Here is a 22,110-nt window from a genome sequence, read left to right on the forward strand (position 1 = left end):
AATCTTCTGACACAAAAGTGGAAAGGAACAAGATTCCCAAGGCTTGAATAGATGTCCCATTAAAGCCGCTAGGATCGTGTTACGGTCCAATAGAGCAACCAGCTCTCAGACCAGAGGATGGAGATGAAGATGACCCAGAGGATACTTATCTTCAGGGACCACACATAACTCAGGGAAAAATTCCTGCTGAGATGCTCTGCAAGATGATTCTGGACTCTAGGGCTTGGTCTACACTAAACCCCCAAATCGAACTAAGGTACTCAACTTCAGCTACGTGAATAACGTAGCTGAAGTTCGAAGTACCTTAGTTCGAACTTACCTCGGTCCACACGCGGCAGGCAGGCTCCCCCGTCGACTCCGCGGTACTCCTCTCGTCTAGCTGGAGTACCGCAGTCGACGGCGATCACTTCCTGGTTCGACTTATCGCGTCCAGTCAAGACGCGATAAGTCGAACCCAGAACTTCGATTCCCAGCCACCGAACTAGCGGCTGGGTGTAGACATACCCTAGGCAAGTGATTAGCTATCAGAGTGATACTCTCTTCAAGCAGAACTGCCACAACCCGACTGCCTCTTGGCAGAGCATCCTGGAGTGTGCTCCCCCCTTCCTGTTCACATAACACATCAGAATGATGTATTGTCGGTAAGTATGTGAACCACTGAGCCCCTGATACAGTCCAGAAAAGCATGACATGCATTGTAGATGGCACGAAGCTCCAGCACATCGATATGTAGTAAGGACTCCTGTTCTGACCACAGATGTTGAACTTTCAGTGACCCCAAATATGCTCCCCAGCCTCATCAGGGAGGCATCTGTGACCACAGACCTGATTGGTAAGGTCTGGACGACGGGAACGCCCTGACAAACATTCTCTGGAAGCGTCCACCACTGCAAGTTCAGGACCGGTGTAGGAAGACAAACCAATCTGTCCAAGAAGTGAAGAATCAGATGCTAAGCTATCCTGAGCCACATTTGAAGGGGGCAAAGACACAACCTTGCAAACTGGACCACCTGCATGCATGCGGACCAAGAGGCTCAGGCACATCCAAACTGTTGAGGAAGGCTGATTCTGAAGACTGAGGCAAAAGTGGCGGTCAACAAAAATGCTCTCAAACTTGTAGAGTCTATTAAGACCAGAATGTACTTGATTTTCTGAGTGGGAACCAAAGTTGACTTTCTGGTATTTAGGATGAGACCCAGACAGTTGAGCAAGCACAATGAAAAAGGACATGAGAAAGGACTTCCTCTCTGGACCTGCCCCTCAGTGACCAGTCTTCCAGTGCACAGGAATATGTGGATTCTTTTATTCCTGAGGCATGGGCGTGGGTGACAGCATACATTTGGTAAAAACAAAAGGGCAGAAGACAGGACAAACACAAGCACAGTGTACTGAAAATGGTGTTTCACTATGACGTATTGAAGGAATTTTCTGTGGTTCGGCAAAATCACCACATGAAAGTAGGCAGCCTGAAGGTCCAGAGCTACTAACCAGTTGTTCTGAGATAATGCACGCCGGATAGTCGATAGCGTGACCCTTCAGAACCTCATGTATGTGATATATTTGTTGAGGCCACGAAGGTTGAGAATGGGTCTTACCCCTCCCTTGGACTTGGGCACCAGAAAGAACTGGGAATAGAAGTCCTTACCCTGATGTTCCAGTAGAATCTCCTCCATCACTTTCAAAGCCAGTAGAAAGCGAACCTGCTCAAGGAGCAGTAACTCATGACAAGGGTCTCTGAAGAGGGGAGGGAAGGGAGAGAGTGGGGGAGGGATGGAAAGGAACTGGATGTCATAGTCATAGCCATAGCCTGATCTGACAGTGCCTAGGACCCAGCTGTCAGGGGTGATCAAGCCCCAAACATTGTGAAAGCGAGTTTGCCTGTCCCCAAACAGAGGGGTTGGGGAGAAGGGAGTGATGACTGGAACACTGCTCCAGATGAAGGAAGCAAAATGAGTGCTTGGGGGGTACCGGGAGAAGGCACGTTAACTGGTCAAACCCAGGATCTGAATGCCTCCTCCTCTGGGACCTATGCCCTTCTGGGGTAATCCCGCTGTCTCGGGGGGAAAGGCTGCCCTCTCTGTGGACTATACTGTTGCTGCTGAGGACCACCATAGTTGCGTCTCTGTACTGCCAGCATGTAGACCCTCAAGGACCATAGGGTAGCCCTAGAGTCCTTGAAGGAGTGCAGAGTCTCATCCATCTTATCTAAAAAAAGAACTCGGCCATTGAAAGACAAATCATCTATCACCTGTTGCACATTGGGAGTAATGTCCGAATTCTGTAGCCAGGATGCCCTTCTCACAGTCACCACTGATACCATCACTTTGGCCAAAGTACCTGTGACGTCCAGTGCGGACTGCAACCAACTTTTAGCCACCAAGCAGCCTTTGGCGATAAATGTCTGAAATTCCTCCCTGGAGGATTCAGGGAGCTGGTCCACAAACTTAGACATAGCCGGCCAGTTCACAAAGTCATATTTGGACAGCAATGCTGTAGTGATAGATTTTTACGCTGAATGTTCTGGGATACCCGGCAGCACCTGATAGAAGCTTAAAGAAAAACCTCGGAAGGAGTTTAAATATCGTAAAAATCACATTTCTCTTAATTGGATGTAAAAAGAGTGGTGACAGAATCAGGACACTTTAGTTTGCATAAAACAGTAATTAGTTTTAAGATTAAGGCTTTAATTAAGTAGAAAATAATATTAGTTTAAATTTAGAAAATCCAACATGGCTGACCAAAATGGCAGATATAGGGATGATGTAGTGGAAGATTCCATCTCAAAGATACTGAATGGCATAGTGGAAAATTCCATTAACTGATAGGGAATGACTCAGCAGAATCTTCTGGAACCTTCTAGAGTCCAAGATGGCGTCATAAGGGGGCGGAACTAGACAGGAAGTCACATGTAGGTACACATGACCAAGCACATGTAGGTACAAATGACTATGTGACATCATAGGGAGGGGCTGAAAAGCTGGAAGCTGATTGGCTGAGCCTGAGAGAGCAACCAGTATATAAGGCCGACAGCCAGCAGTCTGAAGTTGTAGTGGGTTTGGGATTTGGAAGAGATCAAAAGCTGCAAGACACCTGCGAAGAAAATAAGCTATCTGGAAAACAGCTACCTGAGAAGCAGCAGCAGCAATAGAACCCGGAGGTTGCCCTGGCAACAGCTGCCATAGCAACTCAGCCAGCAGTCTTCGCCAGCAGCAGCTACAAACAGCCGCAGCGACCAGCACACTTCCGTATCTGTCACCAGAGGGCAGCTTTCGCCTCAGTAGTAGCAGTCTCTCTCTTGTGGCAGACAATATTAAGCACAAGCAGACAGCGCTTCCTTTTTGACAGATCCGAAGGACCCAACTGATGATTCAGAGAGTCGTAAGAATAGTAGAAGTGTAGTGTCTATTCACTATCAAGGAATGTGTGGGTTTTGCCTGTAAATAAAATTGGATGCCAGTGGTCTGAATGAGATCTTCCCCTACCCATCCGGTAGTCGCTTGGCCAGCGCTTATTGGATGTTAAATGTTACATATTGAATGTTAAAAGTCAAATAGTGTTAAGTGAATGGTTACATTGTTATATAGTCTGTCTTTTATTTGCTGCGCCGCTTTATTTTAAATTGTAATTTTATTATGTTTTATCATGTTTTACTCATTTCTTCTTGTTTTTCTGTAAATACCTAATTCCTTCAATAAACAACTATTTCAGTTTTCGAAGAATTACTGCTCGTGTGTCCATTCTTGAGCGGAAGGCTGTATCCGTGTCCTTTCAGGAGTTAGCAAGACTAGCTTGCTCTGGGAAGCCCTCTGCGGGTCAGAGACAAGCCCCCTGGTAATACTCTGGCAATTCCTTTAGGGCAGGCCACAATCTTGTTTACCCTTTTTGTTAAATTAGACAAATTTGTAGGTAATTTAATTAGCATCTAAATTTTAGGGTAACAATGCCTGACGGTCAGCAACACACATCTGCAAGAGACGGGAGGTGTATGTCCATCTGTTTAGAGCCCTTAACCTTGGGAGTGGATTTGAATATGCCCTGCTAGCCTCTATAGTTCACCATGGTTACGACAGAATTTGGGGTCAGATGGGAGTAAAAACCCTCAAATGCCTATAATGAAACAAAGCAACGGTTCTCCATGCAATTCGCAGTAGGCTGTACGAAAGCCGGCATGCTCCAGAGAACCTTAGCAGGCTATAGGAGTGCATCATTAACAGGGAGGCTGTAGGATATCCAACAACCTATGTGTGTTCTCCTGCAGGAACTCGGCTTGAATACCCAGGGAAGCAGCCATGTGCTACAAAAGGTATACCCTGAAATCCTCCGGTACCAAAGGAGAGGAAGAGCAATTCAGAATCGTCCAGGGACAAAGGTGAAGCGGTTAACTGTGCCAGAGCCAGACCTTGTTCCAGGATTGACAGTCCTGATGGGATGACTCTGGCGGCTCCATGAGGGGAAAGTTCACCAGTGCCTGGGCCTGTGGCAGATTGATGGTTACAGCCATACACCTGCCCAGTGATTTTGCTTTACAGAAAGATGAGAAGTGGGACTTCCATGACCGAGAAGCATCCCATAGATTCCATGGAGGCCATTAGTATGGGTTAGACTTTGGTGGCCAGTAGGTGCCAGGCCAGGAGGCCCCGTCCCAACCACGAAACCAGTGCTAATCCTGGTACCCATAATGCTCCATGAATGGCCACCGATGCAGGTCAGGCGATGGGGGGAGGGAGGGAGAGAGAGAGAGAGAGAGAGTGAGTGTGTGTGTGTGGAGTGTGTGTGTGTGGAAGAAGACCCCGACTTGGATGTCAAGGAGTCCCAGGTTTCACGGGATAAAGGTGGAGCCAGCACAAGGGAGCGAGCAACCAGTCTGACTCAACTGTAGCTGAGAATGAAGAGGGAACTGATGCCGACAGTGGAAACAGTACCGCACGCACCAAATACGCCTCCATCGTTTCTGGTGTCAGAAGCAGTATTGATCCCAAAGTTGGCAGCAATACCAAGTTGACTGATGGTGCCAAAGTGGAGAGCAGTGAGTGCCATCCCAGTAACATTGGTGGCATCGACAACAGGGGTGCCAAAGAAGTTCCTGATGCCAGGAAGGTCCCTAGTACTGAGCCCATTACTGGCCCAGCTTCCACTGACCATGGAAGGGAAACGTTGAGGTGCGATGCCAACAGACCCACAGGTTCAGCGGCCCACCCTGCCAATAGGGCTATAAACGATGCAGCCCTGGCATAGTCCTGGACCAAGGGAAATGTTGGGACAGAAAGGCAGATGAGGTTCACTGCCGCCTGATCTGGAAACAGCCGGTGCCAGCATCATCTTCGTTGGTACTGGACTCAACAGACGCCCGGGGGCCGGAACCAGAGTCGACCGTACAGGATTACTGACCTTCCTGAGTGATACCAGGGGCCAGTTGATGGGACCTGCTCCCTCCCACGCTCCAGCATTCATACCATGCTCCTTTGGGAGGAGACAGATGAGTCCTCATGTGACCTGGAGCAATCCCAATCAGTCTTATGCGACCTTTTCTTCAGCACACTCAATTCCTCCATCTCTTCGGAGAAGCATGAGCTACAGAGCATGAAGCGGCAGCACTCTGAGAACATGAGGAAAACCTCTGAGCCAACATAGGTCTCAGTGATTATGAGGGCTGCATGGCCTGTTCAAGCAGGTGCTGCTTTAGATGAAGATCCCTGAGGATGAAGGCTACCTGACTCCATTTTGTGAATGATGTGCCTAAGCACAGCAAGCGTCATTGTTGGGGATCACTCCCCTACACACAATGGACAATGTTTAAACCTTGGTGAAGGCATCACCAGGGAAATACTTAAACAAAAGGTAATTAACACTGTACTAAGGGTAGTAATTAACTATATACAACTAGAAAAGTCACTAAGAAATAGAGAGGTTGCGAGATTAGGAACCACACAGAGCTCTGACTCCAGCCATGGGCTATAAGAAGAAGCTGAGAGAGGTCAGGGTGGCACCACCTTATATAGCCAGGGGAGGGGCTACAGGCACGAGGCGCAAGTGCTGGCATCTGTGGGTACTGCTAGGCAAAATTCTCCAGCACCGGTGAGCTGGGCAGGCACATACCTAAGTAGAAAACACAGCTGCATCTACTTGAAGAAGAAATATTAGATTTTTTTTTAAACATTTCTGAAATTACAATGATAGGGTATTGCAGTATTAACAGAAAACCACAATGTTCCAATCATGCCAAGAATCTAAAAGCCATCTTCCTGTAATTCACAACTGCTCACCAATGTGTGGAAGCAATATCAAGGTAACAGGAGCAAACATTAGACATTGTTTACAAAAACCAACAAAGAGGGGAACAATAGTCATTCAGATTTTCAAAATAGACAATGGGCCATTTTAGCAGCCCAAATAAGCTGAGTCTAATTCTGCCCTTCATTACTGCCCATGCAACTCCACTGACTATGTAAATAGATGAGGCTATGCAGGGAAGTTTACAGAAGCTGTGAAATCACAGTTAATCTTCCAAGCAGAGTTACACTTAGGATCTGCTTTTGAATAAAACACGGATTACAACAGGACTACAGCTACAGTGGATCATATGGGTATATTCCAATTACCCATTTAAAACTGCTTAAATTAAGGGCAGTAGGTTTGACACCCCCGCTCCCCACACACTTCTAAAACACTTGTTTTTAAAGGCTTAGTTTCTAATTCACTTATCATATTTTGCCTATAGCTTTCTCTTGCCCTTAAACAGATGATAAATGTACAAAAGATTCTCAATTTTAAGTTTCCTAACTGGAATCTTACCAGAAAAACACCACCACAAAGGAGCAGTAACGGTTTACCTTCTGGAAGTATATGGCTATTGATGTTTCTCTCCACTTTGGAAAGAGGAGTAGAAGAAAGACGTCTGGAGGAAGAGACTCTTCTTCGGGGAGTAGTTAGATGATTTTTCAAGACATCATCATGCCCAGGTGTAACATATCTTGGGCCTCTCGGACTGCTAAGAGAGAAATGCTGAGAGCCAAGGTTGTCTTCTACAAACATAACTCTATGTTGAGAAGCCAAAGGGAATCTAACAGCATTTCGCAAACGTAGAGGGGACTTAGTCTTTGTTGGTGTCCTGCTTGCAACTGCACCTTGAATGACTCTATGCTGGTAATTTCTGTAGGCCTCTTCCAAATACTCTGCCTCTTTTTCTAGTTCTTTTATCCTAGCTTTGGTTTTGGCGACAAATTCAAGGTCAGAATCTGGAGAAGAGTTGCAGGTCCGTGAATGCTGGCGATAACCAACGTTTGGAACATCATCTGCCACAACAATATCAGTAACAGCCCGGTTCTTCAAGAAAGCACCATCTACATAAATGTCATGAGGTACAATCCTATCACCAATGAAGTCAATGACAGAACGATCAACAAGAGAAGGCTTGGGATTCCGATACACTTCATTCTCTAGAACTACGTAAGTAAACATTTCACACACAGAGACAGAAAGGAAAAAGCACCCATGAATTTCAGGAAAAATCAGAAGAAATTATTTGAATTCTGATTTAGTCACGATTCAGATAAGAAATTGATGACAGTTGATTTTAAATATAGGGTTTTTTCATTTGAAATGTAAATCATAACCATTAAAAATAAAAAGTTGTATTCAACTACATTTGATGTTCCTGTGTAACAGTTGCAAGTTATCAATGATTTATGTTTACAGAAATTAATATTTAGATCCAATTGAGACAAAAAATAAAATACGAAAAAAGTTTAATAGTTTCTGCTACTTCTTCAGTTATCACTGCACCTAAATAACACACAGTTATCAGACTATTCCATAGAATGCAATGACACTTGATGACAGCAGCTCTAGTAAGCCACTCAACCCCATTTTTCAATGGTTTATAACTTGTCTGTTTTAAATTATATCAAAGTGAAACATGGCATGCAGGCTGTCAGCCTAAACAATTAAATATTGTTTCTGCTATTTTTAATTGAGACAAAAATATGAATTGTTAACTGATATACATTTTATATATATAAAATATATATAAAATCCAAACACACATTATTAAAAACAGCTGTAAAACAAAATTAATTTAATTAAACTTGCAAACTGTTAGAGCCCAATCATGTGCCACTGATTTCAATGGGTACAGGGGCAGGCCCTCATAGTTCTTAGATAGACTAATATATTGGGTATTAAAACAACAAAATCAAAACAACAGAATACAGTGAAAGCAATATCTTGGTGAAGTTTAAGGTGATTCCCTTCCACTAAAGACTAAAAGAAAACTGTTACCCAAAATCAGTTATATTGCCTGTGTTAACTGTCTCTGTGTTGGTACTTCTAGGTTAACAAAACACACCAGAAATATCTGCAAGTACCATCTGTAGGGAAGTAACTTTGTCAGAGGTCAACACATATTGCATAATAAAAGTATTCTTATCAAATACAAAGAAATGTTTGTTTAATCACAACAACCTTATCTCTGACCCAAAATAAGTCATTACTTTGCCTTCCACTAGCAAAGTAAAGAGATAATCATGAAATAATAGTAAAAAACGAAAGTTACAAAATGAACACCATGACACACTGATCAGCTTCAAACAACAGCTGATATGCAGTATAAAAATTATTTCATCAAAAATATTATATGCTTTTTATTAGGGCTATCACGCAATTAAAAAAATTAATTGCGATTAATCATGCATTTAAAAAATTAATCGTGATTAATCACGCTGTTAAACAATTATACAATACCATTTATTTAAATATTTTTGGCTGTTTTCTACATTTTCAAATATACTGATTTCAATTACAACATAGAATACAAAGTGTACAGTGCTCACTTTATATTTATTTGATTACAAATATTTGCACTTTAAAAAAAAATTGCATTTTTCAATTCACCTAATACAAGTACTGTAGTGCAATCTCTTTATCACGAAAGTTGAACTTACAAATGTAGAATTATGTACGAAAAAAACTGCATTCAATAAAACAATGTCAAACTTTAGAGCCTAGAAGTCCAGATATTTACATGCCAAACGCACTAAAGATTCATATGCCCCTTCATGCTTCAACCACCATTCCAGAGGACATGCATCCATGCTGATGACGGGTTCTGCTCGATAACAATCCAAAGCAGTGTGAACCGACGCATGTTCATTTTCATCATCTGAGTCAGATGCCACCAGCAAAAGGTTGATTTTCTTATTTGGTGATTTGGGTTCTGTGGTTTCATCAGAGTGTTGCTCTTTTAAGACTTCTGAAAGCATGCTCAACACCTCATTCCTCTCAGATTTTGGAAGGCATTTCAGATTCTTAAATCTTGGGTCAAATGCTGTAGCTATTCTTTAGAAACTTCACATTGGTATCTTCTTTGTGTTTTCTCAAATTTATAGTGAAAGTATCCTTAAAATGAACAACATGTGCTGGATCATCATCCGAGACTGCTATAACATGAAATGTATGGCAGAATGCAGGTAAAACAGAGCAGGACACACACAATTCTCCCCCAAGGAGTTCAGTCACAAATTTAATTAACGTATTATTATTTTTTAACAAGCCTCTTCAGCATGGAAGCATGTCCTCTGGAATGATGGCCAAAGCATGTGAGGCATATGAATCTTTAGTTCATCGGACACAAATATCTTGCAATTCCAGCTACAACAGTGCCATGTGAATGCCTGTTCTCACTTTCAGGTGACATTGTAATTAAGAAGTGGGCAGCATTATCTCCCGTAAATGTAAACAAACGTGTTTCTCTTAACGATTGGCTGAACAAGAAGGAGGACTGAGTGGAATTGTAGGCTCTAAAGTTTTACATTGTTTTGTTTTTGAATGCAGTTATGTAACAAAAAAACCCTACATTTATAATTGCACTTTCATGATAAAGAGATTGCACTACAGTACTTGTTTGAGGTGAATTGAAAAAATTTTAAACGAAGCGGATGTATGCAAAAAAATCCACTAACCCATGCTGTATCATAGGGACCTCCTCAAGGGAGATGTCCAGAGAGGACCACCCTCTCAAATAAGCCATGGAAGCTTCTGTGGACAATGATGGCAAGTGGGTAGGTGATGTCCCCTGCAGGGGCGGAGGTTCTTCCTCCTCTTCCCTTGGTACCAGTGAGGGTGCTGGTACAGAATCTGTGAGGAATTACTGTGTGCTGTGTCTGGCCGTGGCGAGCAGTCTCCCCTTGTGTGGGGCATACGACCCATGGAGTCCAGTATGCCTACTGGGATGGGACCGGCATAGGGGATCCCCATACCACTGTAAGTACCTGGGGACAGCATAATATGCCCCAGGAGAGACTCCTGGGTTGACTGACTCCTGGTGGATAAGAGCCAATGGGGGAATAGCTCCCTGTTCTTCCTCATCTTCCTCCTTCAAATAAGGAGCGAGACAGTGAGTGATGTTGGGGACGCAGGGAGACTTGGTGCCGAGAGTATCATTCTCATATCGGTACCATGAATAGGGGGATCGGGGGCAGAGCCGAATACCAGAACCCTCTGTCTGAGAAACTGCTGCTGTGCTGGTTTGATTGGCCCCCGGGGCTGCCTCCTTGTCAGTGCCAGGGCTGCGGAGGGGAAGGCGGTGCTGCTGGCTGCGCCGCTGTGCGTGTTGGGTGCGCTTTTGAAGAAGCCGCCTTTTGTAGCTTAGTGCCTGTGTCAGAGCCGGCTCTTGTAAAGTCTCTGGCTCTAGCAGTGCCGGGATGTTCCGCTACTTCGGCTCCCAGTGCTGACTGCACAGTTGGTGCCGGTACTGGATGCCTGCCCGCAGAATGAACGAACATCGCGGTGCAGAGGCACGAGGTTTTGATTTCCCCATAGTGCCTGTGTTGGAGCGGGTTCTTGTAGAGTCTCTGGCTCTAGCGGTGCCGGGATTTTCCATCACCTCGGCTCCTGGCACTAACAGCACAGCCGGTGCCGGCACCGGCACTGGATGCCTGCCTGCGGAGCGGCTGTGGATTGTGGCGTGGAGGCACGGGGCTCCGAAGTCTCTGTCTGCAGCGGTGCCGGAGCTCTCAGCCACCGGAGCTCCCGACGCTGGCAGCACAGCCGAAGCTATTATTATCTGCAGGACTGCTGTGGGGTTGTTTTTATTCCTGTGGTGGGGACCCAGGTGCTTCCTCGAGTGACGCCTGGCAGGGCACTCCAATGTGGAGTTGGAGAAAGCATTCCTGTCTGAAGCTGCGGCTAGCGAAGTGGGGGGGGTGGGTCCCCAAGCCTCATGCCCCGACGCACCGAGCGTGCCTGGAGGCAAGGCACTGAGAGCCCAGGAAACCGGGCATTCCCGTTTGGGGGGGGAGGGGAGCTGTTTTTCTGAAGTTCCTGGCCGTGAGGGTTTTTTTTTTTTTTTTAAATCAAGGAGAAAAGGAACGGGAAACAAGCTAAGTAGCTGCTAATAAGGAAACTAAGTAACTGACTGTAGCTAATTAACTACAAAGTAACAAGGCGCTGCTGATTGCTCCCACTGGTAGCCAAGGGCGGTAGAGAAGGAACTGAGTGGGGGTTGGTCGCACAGCGATGGTTAACTGCCTGCAACAGCGCGAGGCAGGGACCACGCATGTGCGACCCAACCGGGCACTGCTACTAAAAGTCTCTGACTACAAGTGCAGGGGCACACAAACACCTAAAGTGGAGCACCCACAGGGACAGCACTCGAAGAAGAAATCAATTTATTTGAAAATGTAGAAAAACATCAAAAAGTATTTAACAAATTTCAATCGCGATTAAATTTTTTTAATCACGATTAAATTTTTTTGAGTTAATCGCGTGAGTTAACTGTGATTAATCGACAGCCCTACTTTTCATTTTAAACTAGATACAATTATCACCACCACAAAGGGAATTCCAGATTTTATTGGTAAAATAAAAGTATTATTTAAAAGAAAATAATTCATATTCTAAAGACAAGAGATAAAAATGATACATTAAAATACAATTCATGAAATTAGGTGGTTTTGTTATGAATTTCCTTATATTTTGTTATGTCATTTCCTTATATTTATTAAGAATGTTTATCTGGACAGTGCAAGATTTATTATATCCATAAATATTCATTTCCTTGCTTTTAAAGGCTTGAGTTTTGTAAATGGTGTCTTAGGTAGTTACATTTGTGACATAGCAACCTTAACTTTTTTTTTTTTTTTAGTTTTGGAATGCAATTATCAGTTACAGATTGAGCCCTCACAATTTGAACTACTTTTCAAGCCATTGGAAATGTCTGCATAAATTAAAAATCCTTTATAAACTCAGTTTTAAAACATCTAATAAATACTACAAACCTGTCTGTGTTTGCTTCAGCTGCATTTTCAAATCTTCAACCTGTACGTTTAGCTTTCTGATAGTAGTTTCATAGTCTAACAGCTGGATCTTTAATTGTGCACAACGTTCAACCTGAAACAGATTTTGGAAAAAAAAATTGTCATACAAATGTGAACAAGTACTGAAGATGAGAAAAGGTATCTCAACCCATGAAGGTGTCTTTCTCTCAATGCTTTTCATAGATTCCAATGCCAGAAGAGACCACTGTGATCATCAAGTCCAGCCTCCTGTATATCAGAGGCCATAGAACCTCTTCCAAAAAATTCCTAGAGCATCTTTTAAAATAACATCCAAACTTGATTTAAATTTTTTCAATGATGGAGAATCCACCACAACCCTTGGTAAATTGTTCCAAAGATTAATCACCCTTCACTGTCAAAAATGCATGTCTTATTTCCAGTCTGAAGTTGTCTAGCTTCAACTTTTAGCCACTGGATCATCTTATACCTTTCTCTAATAGACTGAAGAGACCATTATCAAATATTTATTCCCTAGGTAGATACTTATAGACTATAATCAAGTCACTCCTTAACTATCTCTTTGTTAAGCTAAATAGATTGTGCTCTTTGAGTCTATTACTATAAGGCATGTTTTCTAATCCTTTAATCATTCTCAAAGCTCTTCTCTGAACCCTCTCCAATTTATCAACACCCTTCTTGAAGTGTGGGCACCAGAACTGGACACAGTATTCCAGCAGTGGTCGCACCAGTGCCAAATACCCTCTCTACTCCTACTCAATTCCCCTGATTATGCCTCCCAGAATTACACTGTGTCTTTTGGCCACAGCATTGCACTGGGAGCTCATGTTCAGCTGATTATCCACCATGACCCCCAATTCTTTTTCAGACTCACTGTTTCCTAGAATAGAGTCTTCCATTTTGTAAGTGTGGGCTACAGTCTAGCATTGCTAAAATACAGGCACTTCCTAAGTAGTATCAGGCACTGCATATGTATATGAACACATTCCAAAAGATTAGCATAGGTACATCCTAATTAACACAAGTAAGAAGGTTTGACAGAAGTGATGAATAGGGATGTGTTGCCCAAGACATCTGGAGCAGGGTACAAGGGGAGGTAACAAATAGATGGCATGAACAACGCAAGATGGTTTGTACGTTGTTTTTCTTAGTCTATAAATGTTGGTGTAACTCGCCATAACATTTTGTGTGGCCGAGGGGACAGCAAAAATTCCTGCTGCTGACTGAACTTCCCCTTGCAACTTGACACTCATGTGTTAGTGTACCTGTATCACAGAGCCAGGGCACTAGTATTGAGCCTGGAAGGCAATAAACCTGGCCGAGTGTCTTTGCCACCAAACTATGCCTGTGGTCTTTATGAGTAAGGCCCTACCAAATTCACGGCCATGAAAAACGCGTCATAGATCATGAAATTTGATCTCCCCCCTGTGAAATCTGGTCTTTTCTGTGCTTTTACCCTATACTATATAGATTTCACAGGGGAGACCAGCATTTCTCAAATTGGGGGTCCTGACCCAAAAGGGAGTTGCAGGGGGGTAACCAGGTTATTTTAGGGGGGGTCGCAGTATTGCCACCCTTACTTCTGCACTGCCTTCAGATCTGTTAGCCGGGCACCCAGCTCTGAAGGCAGTGCCCCGCCAGCCGCAGCGTAGAAGTAAGGGTGGCAATACCATACCATGCCACCTTACTTCAGGCACCCAGCTCTGAAGGCAGCAGTGCAGAAGAGTGGCGGCTGCTGACTGAGGGCCCAGCTTTGCAGGCAGCAGCACAGAAGTAAGGGTGGCAATACCATACCATGCCATCCTCACTTCTGTGCTGCTGCTGGTGGCCGCTCTCCAGCTGCCCAGCTCTGAAGGCAGCGCCGCCGCCATCAGCAGTGCAGAAATGAGGGTAGAAGTACTGCAACCCCTGCCTACAATAACCTTGCGACCCCCACCCCAACTCCTTTATGGGTCAGGACCCCTAAAATTATAATACCGTGAAATTTCAGATTTAAATAGTTGAAATCATGAAATTTACTATTAAGATCCTATGATAGTGAAATTGACCAAAATGGACCGTGAATTTGGTAGGGCCCTATTTATGAGTAACAAAGAGGTCTGCTGAATTAGCAGGCTGCACTATCTGCTGGTGCTGATAACACTGGAGCGCCAAGAACAGAAGCACTGAGCAACTGCAACAGCTTAGCAGCCTGAACAGTGTTACCACAGCAACGACGTTCCAGCCTTCAACACTTAAACAACACTGCAAACTTTACCAGTGATGATTTTGTTTACTTCCAGGTCATTGTAAAAATGTTAAATAGCACAGGACCCAAGAACCGATCTTCTTGGGACCCGAGTGGAAACACACACCCTTGATAACGATTACCCATTTACAATCACATTTTGAGGCTTATTAGTTAGCCAGTTTTTAATCCATTTAATGAGTTCCATGTTAAATGGAGTAAATATTTAGTTCTAGTTTTTTAATCAAAACATCACGTGATACAAAGTCAAACACCTTACAGAAGTTTAAGGTCAACACTATTACCTTTATCTACCAAACCTGTAACCTCATCAAAAAAAAGATATCAAGTTAGTTTAACAGGATTTATTTTCCATAAGCCCACATTGATTTGCATTAACTACATTACGCTACTTTAATTCTTTATTAATTGAGTCTGATATCAGACACTGCATTATCTGGACCAACTGGGATCAATGTTAGACTGACAGGCCTATAAATATCCGGATCATCCTGTTTACCCTTTTTAAATATTGGCATTACATTAGCATTCTTCCAGTCTTCTGGGACTTCCCCAGTGCTCTAAGAAATATTGAAAATCAACATTAATGGTCCAGCAAGGTACGCAGCCAGCTATTTTAAAACCGTGGGATGCAAATTATCTGGAACTACTGATGTAAACATTTCTGACTTTAGTAGCTTCTGTTTAACACCTTCCCCAGATACTAGTGGCATGGACAAGTGTTAGCATCACCATATAAGATTATATCCCAGTTTTAACCCCAAACAGAACAGAAATATTTATTGACCACTATGCCTTTTTTAGATTATTATTGATAACTGTACCATTTCCATCTAGTAACAAAACCAATACCACTGTCAGGATTATTTTTGTTCTTAATATATTTAAAAAACTCCTTTTTATTGTCCTTAACTCTGCAGGCCATAGATTTCTCCTTATGTCCCTTGGTTTTCCTTAATAATTTTCTACAATTCCTAACTTCTGAATTATATTCATTACTATCAACTTCCCTTTTCTTCCATTTGTTTTACACACACACACACACACTTTTTACAGCTGCCTTCAATTCACCTCTAAACCAGTACAGATTTTTAACTAATCTGGCCTTCTTCCTCCATTGTGGGTTTTGGGGCATCTATTAAGGTGTTCTTAAATGATTCCCAACTATCATTCACATTTTTCTGATGAAAATCTTCCTCATGGCTGATTTGGCTCATAACTGTTTTCAGCTTTGTGAAATTGGCCCTATTATAAGCACCACATGTACATACTACTGGTCTGGACTTTATTCTGCTTGCACATTATAAATATGATCAAATCATGATCATCTGTACCTAAGCCACCATTAATTTTTCATTCTGCGATCAGTTCCTCCTTATCCCTTAGGACAAGGTTTAGTAAAGATTTCCACTTTGTTGGCTGCAACATTTTTCTATTTCTACTGGCACAGATAATTTTCTTTTGATGAAAATGATCAAGTGCTTTCCAGGTCTAGCCAAATTTGTATTTTTTTTTTTTCCAGTTTCATCAGCTGTATTGATCTATAGTAAATAAGTACTGAAAAATTTTAGGTTTAACACAGGTTTGTTTGGTTGCTTTTTTTTTTTTTTTTAATAAAGAAAAAATGGAATTAAAGCACTCCAACACCTACTTTTAAAAGGGTCTGCAATGGACAGGTGTAAGTGTTTACAAAATGACAGGAAAAAGTCTATTTAGCTGAAAAGAGAAGAATTTACCTCACTTTGCAGTTGCTTTTCCAGAAGTTGTTTATGGTTTTCAAACTCATCCTGTTCCAGCTTTTTAGCATGTTCAACTCGCCTCAATTCTGCCTGGCAGGCTACATGTTCAGCTGATGGCTGAGTTAACTCTTTCACATAAAAGAACAATATCAGGAGATATTTTATAAGATACTTAAAAATGCACATTCACTATTTATAACCACCCCCTGGAAACTTAAAACTGAATTTTTTTTCCTGACTACAATAGGTCTTAAATAGTAAAACTTCATTTGTATACACTTTTTGGGGTATCTGTTTCTTCTAGAGACTGAACTTTGTGTCCCTCCCTCTGGGCAATTATGAGCTAGGCAGAAAGTTTTCTACTCTGCAAGTTATTTATCTGAATCAACTTGTTCCTGTCTTATCTAAACCTGAATGTATTGCCCATCTGTGCTCTTCAAACACAACATGTTTTACAAATGCAGATGCATTACAAGACAATAGATTATTATTCTACAGAGATCAGGTCTGTAAAACAGTCATTTGCAGAAGCCTTTGTCCTCTACTAACCACACTAAATAATGCTGTGGTTGAAAAGAATGGGAGATGAAAGGAAAGAGAGGGTATTATCACCAATTAGTATTTTTGTATTTTAGTAGCACCTGAATGCAGAGTTCCATTGTGCAAACAGTGAGAGACTTCCATAAAAGTGCTTACAATGTAACTTTGACAAGACAGAGGAATGATCATTGTCCCCATTTTAGAGATGGGGAAAGGAGACAAAGATATTACATGACTTGACAGAGATCACGCAGGAAGTCAGTGGGAGATCTGGGAATTAAACCCAGATTTACTAAATCCTAGTCCAGTGCTGTAACCACAAGACCAGCTTTTGGGAAGTGAAACATAAAAATCTACTATAGTTAAGGACTTGTGGTCCTCTGAGGGGAAACAGACAAGGAAAGTAGAATTGACCTGCTTTTATCACTGTTCCATGAAGTGTCCAGGAACACTAATAAAAAACCATCACCCAACACTTGTGATGCTAGGAACTTTGGAAAAAACAAAGATAAATGAAAAGACAAACAGGGACAAGCAGGAGCAAAACCAAGTATTATAACAGTTTTTGAAAGCAGTGTGCTAATTTCATATATTCTTAAATTTAGTAGCCTTTTAACAATCATGAAATAAAGTGTTTATTTTAATGGAAAACTATTACTAAACCTTCTGTAAAATGAGGAAAGGAAAGTTATAAAATATGTTAACACTAACTGTCTCGGAAATGCAGGTTTTCATTGCGAGTCTCCTCCAGTTGTTGTCTAAGTAGTTTATTTTGCACCTGAAGCTCCAGTTTCTCTTCCTTTAACAAGGGATAGTCCGCAATCTCTTTCAATTTTTCTGTCAACAACTGATTCTGTTTGTTTACCAATAACACCTGCGCCTTTACTGAATCCAGCTCCAGCTAAAAAACACGTCACAAACTTCTTAAGGTATTTCTCAAGAAACACACTTTGTACCACATATTATTCCTGAAAAGGTATCACAAAACAGTTCAAATGTACTAATCAAACAGTGTAGTCTCTAAATTCAGGCTCACAATTACCTCAAGTTCTTTTGCATGTGATACAACTTGTTTGAGTTCTTCCTTCTTTGAATTAACAGCAATGGTCTCTTCACGCAACAGTATAGCCTTCTCTGTAAGGATCATAAACAGTTTCTGCAGGTTAATGTGTATCTCACACCAAAAACTACATAAAAAGAACATTAAGCTTGCAAAGTCAAACACTCAAAAGTGAAGAAAAGCCAGAATTAAGGTTGCCAGAGCAACCTTAATTTGGCACGTTTGTGCATATGCATGATACAGTCTTTAATTATATGATTATATACTATTTTTTCCAAAGCACTCTAGCTTAGAAGTCTAAAGATGATCCTCTCTTTCTCCAACTTCAATTAAATACACTATATTTGTTTAAAAATACTGCTTTGTTGCCTCTTATTACAAGCTAAAAGATAAACAATGGGTGTTGAGTATCTCTGAAAGAGATTAGTTACCTTTATTCTTTTTCTCATCTTCAGTAACCCTAGTGGTTCTGGCTATATATTCTTCCTTCAACTCGAGTTGATATCTAGGGTGAAAAAAAGTTACTAAACACCAAAGCAAAAGAATTCTGAATGTCCCCAGACTCAGCTGTAACTACCTATCAAACTGTCTATATGCTAATTACAGTGGAACTTCATCAAAGTCCTGACCTGCGAATGCTGAGTGCCCTCAAGTCCCACTAAAATCATGGAAGCTATGAGTGCTCAACACTTTTTAGGAGCAGGCCCTAATTAAATTGTAAGTATTTTGAGGCAGTTATCCTATCTTCCTATATGTTTGTACAGTGCCCAGGTCACTGAGGCCCTAATTGTGATTGCAGTATTAGAGGATAAAAATAAACAAATCCTCACTTTTCTGATCACTCACTTTATGATTTCCACACAAAAAAGAGCAGTTTATCCCCAGAACTCAGCAAAGATTAATGGTACTGAATGCAGTCAATATTCACATTAAGTCTTCATTATTTTTCAAATATTTTACAACATATTATATATTATAATTGAAACGATCACTTGTCAAAAATGTGATTTTATAATCCAAACTGAATTACTCATAAGTCTCCCAACTTCTATATACAAAGTCAATGAATTTCTGTTACAGAAAATGGTTAATCTGAGTTCCATTAACTGTATGTGTCTATTTTTTCTTTTGTTTGGATTTATAATTATTCTTTCCCTCTACGTTTTGTAATACCTAATAATAGCTTCCATACTTTAATTTTTGTATGCCACATTTTAATTGTCAGACAGGATCCTAGAGCTATTGATAGACAGCTAAATAAATTTTGTAATAAGTAGATACAGACAAATATCTTCAGGACAGAGATGGTGTTTTCCTGTGTGTTTGTACGGTGCTTAAAACATTTTGGACACTACTGTAATATAAAATAACACTCTCCACTAAAATAGTCCCGGTTAAGATCTGAAAGAGCTCTACAAACATTAACAAATGAAGCCACTAACCCCTATTTGTGAGGTAGGTGCTCTGTTTAGCATTTAGTTACTTTAGTATTAAATAGCAATTTACTAGATAAGTAAAACAAGGCACAGGGAGATTACGTTTGCCTAAGGTTGGTCGCTCAGTGACATACATCTAACTGCCCTGTTCCTAATCTCTCTTTCAGGGGACACTTCATTCTCACTGAAATCCATTGTCTTACACCTTTCCTCTACAATTTGAATAAATCCATGTTAGAAGAGGCAGTGCTTGCACTGTTCATTATTAGGTAATAAGTCCTGGCTGAACTTGTGGATAACCAGGTGTTTAGCTGGTGAGCGGGTTTCCGCCCTCCTCCTGGAGGGCTGATTCATTTCATTCTGTGGGCATGAACAATCATGTGCTGGGAGCACTTTCTGCAACAAAACCATCAGCAGGCCTCAGATGACCACTGCTCACATCACAGAGAGAGACTACAAAAGAATCTCAGGCTAGGTGCCATCACTTTCCACTGTCAAAAGCCCAGGAAGGGCTGCAGCTGATGCCATATACATCTCACTGCTCACTTAGATGCCTGTCCTGGCTGCTGGCCACCAAACATGAAAACTGCAAGGAAAATACACAGACAAACAATATAGGCCTCTTCCTCCATTGTCCAAATAAATCAGACTGTGACCATAGCCCAGCAAAGAAGGGAGGAGCAGAGAACACTGCTTATCCTACCCAGTCTGTGCAGCCCATCAAACCCTGCAGCCTTTATCCAGGAGAATACTCAATCTCTTCCCAATTCTTCAGCCCCAATGACTAAAGGAAGATATGAAGTTTTAGGAGGTGGTGGTCAAGATGAATATATTTTAGAAGTGAAAGTCGAGATGTTATTTTTGGGGTACAAATGGATTTATTTTTGGGTACTGCTGAATTTGGAGGGGAAAATTTTGTGAAGAGATATGGATTTTGGGTTGAGGAAAAATGGATGATTTTGGAGCAAGGCAAGATGAATTTGTGGGAGAGAAAGATGGGTCTTGCTGGACAGAGAAGGATTTTTTTGAAGGGGAAAAGAAGCTGGTTTACAAAGAACTTTTCTTTGGTTGTTTTCAGGGAGGGAGCCAGCAGAGAGAGGTGGCCTATGACATTACCAGTCTGCACCAAATAGCTGGTATTTCAAAAAATAATTCTGGGGTAAGAAAACCCCTTTACATTTCCTTTTTAAAAAGTGTCTCATCCTGCCCCTTCTGCAAGTAACCCATGAAACTACCTTAATACTGGCTTCATACACCTTGCCTCCTTTCAGTTCTTCAAATTGCTCAGTATTTCAGCACTGGTCAAAAGAGATCACCAATGATACTTTGCATCTGCCTGTTCAGCAGCCCTATAGATTCATGTCACTTTTTCTTCACAGATAGGGAGACTGAAAGTGTGAATTTTTAAAATTCTATAGCCTTATGGACAGAAGAACGTCATTACATATAGAGGGTTTTTTCTACCTGTTAAAAGGCATAATTGTTTTAACTCTTTTGGTTATGAAATCTATTCATCACACTTTATAAGATAAGTAAGTCACAAACTGATTAAAATAAAAATGCTAAGTGTTATATATTCAATTCTTGCTTTTTTACAGTACTCATTGGTAATTCCCATGGCATTTTTAACATTCTATTTTCATGTGAAATATGTATTCTTTATTAGAGACAAAAGAACAAATTACTTCAGTAGTTCATTCTTAAGCTTTTGGTCGTAAGTCTCCTCAATGTTCTTCACAGCTATCTCCCGACGTCGCAGTGCATCATCAACAGCTTTATTTTTTTCTTCTTGAAGTTTCTGAGCACTGATATAATGAGAAATATACTGACACTGAGCAATTATATTTCTGACATGCCAGAGTTTTCAGGAAGTTTTTTTTAATCATTTATGAAAGTCAAAAGTGTGATGGGTTAGCTTGGGGCAATTTAAAATTCTGATCAGATCTATCATCATGATTCGCTAAGAAAAATGAAAAGTGACACATACTAAGCTGTACTGTTAAAGACACAGACTGATCAACTGTATAAACAACCAGATTTGCAACTGCTGAAAACTGAAAGTATTACAGGAAGGATGTTGTTTAGTTCCTCAGTTTTAGAAAGGGTGCTCAGCTCACCACTCTATCAGCACCCTCTGCTGGCTAGACAAGAAAGTAACTTTTGTTAGTGGGGAAATAGCTTTCTTTTTTCTTGCCTACAAAAACACAAGATGCAACAGATTAGAGAATATTGGAAAGCAGGCAAGAATTAGTTTTGGGTTTTTTTAATTACAGAAGAAAAACACATTTTATTAAATGTGCACTCCCAGTATGTATCATGGCAAAACCAACATTACAAATGTAAATTTGTCACTACAGTTGCCTTGTTGGTGCTGGGATTACATACTGCTTTTTACGTTAATGACTTCAAACCAGAAGTCCAGTTCCTCAGTCTCTCTGAAGTAGTGCCAGGCTCTTTTGCTAAGAACTAAATAGGCCTCTTAGCACAGGACGCCCCTACTGCTAGATGCAGCTGCATGATATTACTCAAATGTCGCATAACATATTTAGAGATAAATAAAACAAATTTCAATTTCATAAAAATTGCAACATCTTGAGACATGCTTTCTACAAACAAAGCAACACCACAGGTAAATGCATGACTTAGGGCAGGGGTCTCAAACACGCGGCCCACGGAGTTATTTGCTGCAGCCCGCCAAGCTCCCCGCCCCCCCGGAGTTATTTCCTGCAGCCGCCAAGCTCCCCTCACCCGCTGCCCCCACTACCCCCCAGTGCACCGCATCCCCGCTGCTCTGCCT

The 22,110-nt window shown here is 41.6% G+C and overlaps 1 protein-coding gene across 1 annotated transcript in view; it reads right to left on the reverse strand.

Annotated features, from left to right (window-relative positions):
- Positions 1–22,110, reverse strand: part of OFD1 (OFD1 centriole and centriolar satellite protein) — a 58,996-nt gene that overhangs the window by 22,156 nt on the left and 14,730 nt on the right. Inside the window, exons 10-16 of the mRNA XM_065411885.1 lie at positions 20,999–21,118; positions 18,309–18,382; positions 17,860–17,951; positions 17,529–17,718; positions 16,275–16,405; positions 12,273–12,384; positions 6,831–7,442 (exon numbers count right to left, since the gene is read on the reverse strand). Coding sequence (XP_065267957.1) covers positions 6,831–7,442; positions 12,273–12,384; positions 16,275–16,405; positions 17,529–17,718; positions 17,860–17,951; positions 18,309–18,382; positions 20,999–21,118 — 1,331 coding nt within the window. The remainder of the gene's footprint in view (positions 1–6,830; positions 7,443–12,272; positions 12,385–16,274; positions 16,406–17,528; positions 17,719–17,859; positions 17,952–18,308; positions 18,383–20,998; positions 21,119–22,110) is intronic.

Source organism: Emys orbicularis, chromosome 1 (genome assembly GCF_028017835.1).
Source record: "Emys orbicularis isolate rEmyOrb1 chromosome 1, rEmyOrb1.hap1, whole genome shotgun sequence".
NCBI lineage: Eukaryota > Metazoa > Chordata > Testudines > Emydidae > Emys > Emys orbicularis.